General features: G+C 45.8%; 1 protein-coding gene across 1 annotated transcript in view; it reads left to right on the forward strand.

Annotated features, from left to right (window-relative positions):
• The window catches only part of dctn1b (dynactin 1b), a 68,709-nt gene that overhangs the window by 26,548 nt on the left and 39,661 nt on the right, over positions 1-2,500 (forward strand). Inside the window, exon 7 of the mRNA XM_063183580.1 lies at positions 482-502. Coding sequence (XP_063039650.1) covers positions 482-502 — 21 coding nt within the window. The remainder of the gene's footprint in view (positions 1-481; positions 503-2,500) is intronic.

Raw genomic sequence — 2,500 nt, forward strand, 5'->3', positions numbered from 1 at the left:
TTTTTTTATGCGATCTATATGATAAGATACTGTGAAGTGAAGAGGCATGTTGAGATTCAAAAAGTTGGAAAAGTTGGAAAACCACACGCACGCACGCACACACACACTCACACGCGCAAACGTATGCACGCTTGCATTCACGCACGCACACACATACACACACACACCAATTGGGTTACCAATGCTGTTTCCTTGTAGTGCTTGCCATGTACTCATGTCTTTCTTATTCTTACCTTGACTGTCAATTTGCCTTTTTCATGCTCTCAACCTGTTCTTCTTTTTCCCCTTATTCCCTTTTCCTCTTCGGGCCGACATGGTGTCTGGGCACATGCTGTGTGTGCGTGTGCGTGCGTGCGTGTGCGTGCGTGTGCGTGCGTGTGCGTGCGTGTGCGTGCGTGTGCGTGCGTGTGCGTGCGTGTGTGCATGCGTGCGTGCGTGCATGTGTGTGTGTGTGTATGTGTGTTTGTGATTCTCCTCTCAGACTACGGCCAGACGGCCTAAGGTGAGCTAAGACACATTCTGTTTCTCTGCCATTCCTCTGCTGTGTGTGTGCTCGCGTGTGTGTTTGTGTGTGTGTGTGTGTGTGTGTGTGTGTGTGTGTGTGTTTGTGTGTGCGTGTGCATGTGCCATTCCTCTGCTCTGTTTTTGCTGACATCTCTGTTGAACCAAGTGTGTGTGTGTGTGTTCGCGTGCGTGCGTGTGTGCTTGCTTGTGTGCGTGCGCTTGCATGTGTACCTGCGTGCAAGTGCTTAAACGTGTGTGCAGGGCTGGACTGGGATCTGAAAAGGGCCCGGGCAATTTTTGACTCCTGAGGGCCCAGTGCCTCTATCGGTATATCGGTATATCGGTATATCGGTATCGGTATATGATGATATTGTCTCGGCGTACATATACAGACATATAATGTATGTATAATGTATAGGCCTTTATATGGTGGTCATGTTTTTGTTACACAGAAGATATTCTTGCCCACTGGACCTGGGCTGAAAGGAAGAAAAAAGCTGCTGTGCACCATGTTCCCTTCATACTGCTTCTGAAGTTCTGAGAAGCCTATGTTTGAGGGTAGGAGATAGAGAGAGGAGGACAACTAACTTTATTTTCCTGATTATGAGCCCTGGCCAGTGAATCTCAATATAAAAAAGTATCCATACCATTTTTCTAAAGCAAAAACTGAAAATGGGTCCCACAGACCCAAACACATTAAGAGTGGAGTGTCACAATGGGAATTTCCCAGGTGGGCTTTCAAAGCAATATATAAGCAATATAATACACCAAATCTAATAATGATAATAAAATCTCGTAAAAATAATAATTTCCTTGGTTGAATGTCAAATTGCTCCAGTTCATACAGTCAGTGAGCCTGCTTACTAAATGACATGTTAACAACACGCCCCCTTTACCAACGCGCCCCGAAACCAAAAGTTGTTATCTAGGCATGAACTGTAATGCAGCTTGAGACTCATCAAAAGAGGCTCAGATTGTCAACGTCTGACAAGTGGGTTTTTTTCGGACACTCGCCATTTTTTCACCACAGCAAAACCAAGTCGTATCGCTTAGACTTCCAACATAGCCTACACACTGCAATGCCAACAACAACACAAATAGCTAGAGCGTTCACAGCAGGTCAAGTGGCACGGCTGGTCGGCGTCTTACTTATCCATCTAAGAGGCAGATAATACTCAGATGTCTTGATATAATGACGTGACATGACATTAGGGGGAAAATTACAAAAATGCATTTTGTATAAAACCGTAGTTGCACAACACGGCGACAAGCAGAATAGTAAAAAAAAAGGGAAAAAAAAGAAAGATATTGTAGGGTTTGGGAAAGGGCGGGGATGCGCCATTGCGACGTAATTAACATGCTATTACAAGACACAGTACACATGTCGTCCGTGTGACAGCCGACACATTAAAAGAAATGGCTACAAGAAGTTCATGAAAATAAATCTACATATTTGTTACTGATTTGAGCGAGTGAAGAGGGACGACAACTTAAGTTTCATGCTGAAAAACGCCGAAGCCAGCTAGATCTAGAGTAGAGGACAGGGCACGACGCATAACTACACAGCACACATCACGGCCTTGTGACAAGACAAATGAAAGATTTCTATGCTGGCATTACACCATTACAAGAGAAGGGCAGGGAAAGGCATCAAAATGAGTACATGTTTGCGAGTGATTTGATGAAGTCAGGATGACAACTTGGTCTCAGGCAAGAGAAACGAAACAGCGCATATTATCAACAGACGGTAGGCAATGGGTAATAGAGGTAGCCAAACTTGGCTACACTGCATTAGCTAGCTGGATGGTGTGCTGGGGTGAAGACTAACCTCAATATCCCTGAGTCACGTCTCGTCTCCCGTCTCCTCATCCTTTCTTCCCCTGCTCGAACCCTCTCCTACACCTACACCTCCTCCTCCTCTTCATTGTCCAGCACCACCTGTCCGCTCGCGGCCCCAGTCAGTGTCCCAACCTATCGAGCCGTCCAGCAGTGGTTC

Source organism: Engraulis encrasicolus, chromosome 19 (genome assembly GCF_034702125.1).
Source record: "Engraulis encrasicolus isolate BLACKSEA-1 chromosome 19, IST_EnEncr_1.0, whole genome shotgun sequence".
NCBI lineage: Eukaryota > Metazoa > Chordata > Actinopteri > Clupeiformes > Engraulidae > Engraulis > Engraulis encrasicolus.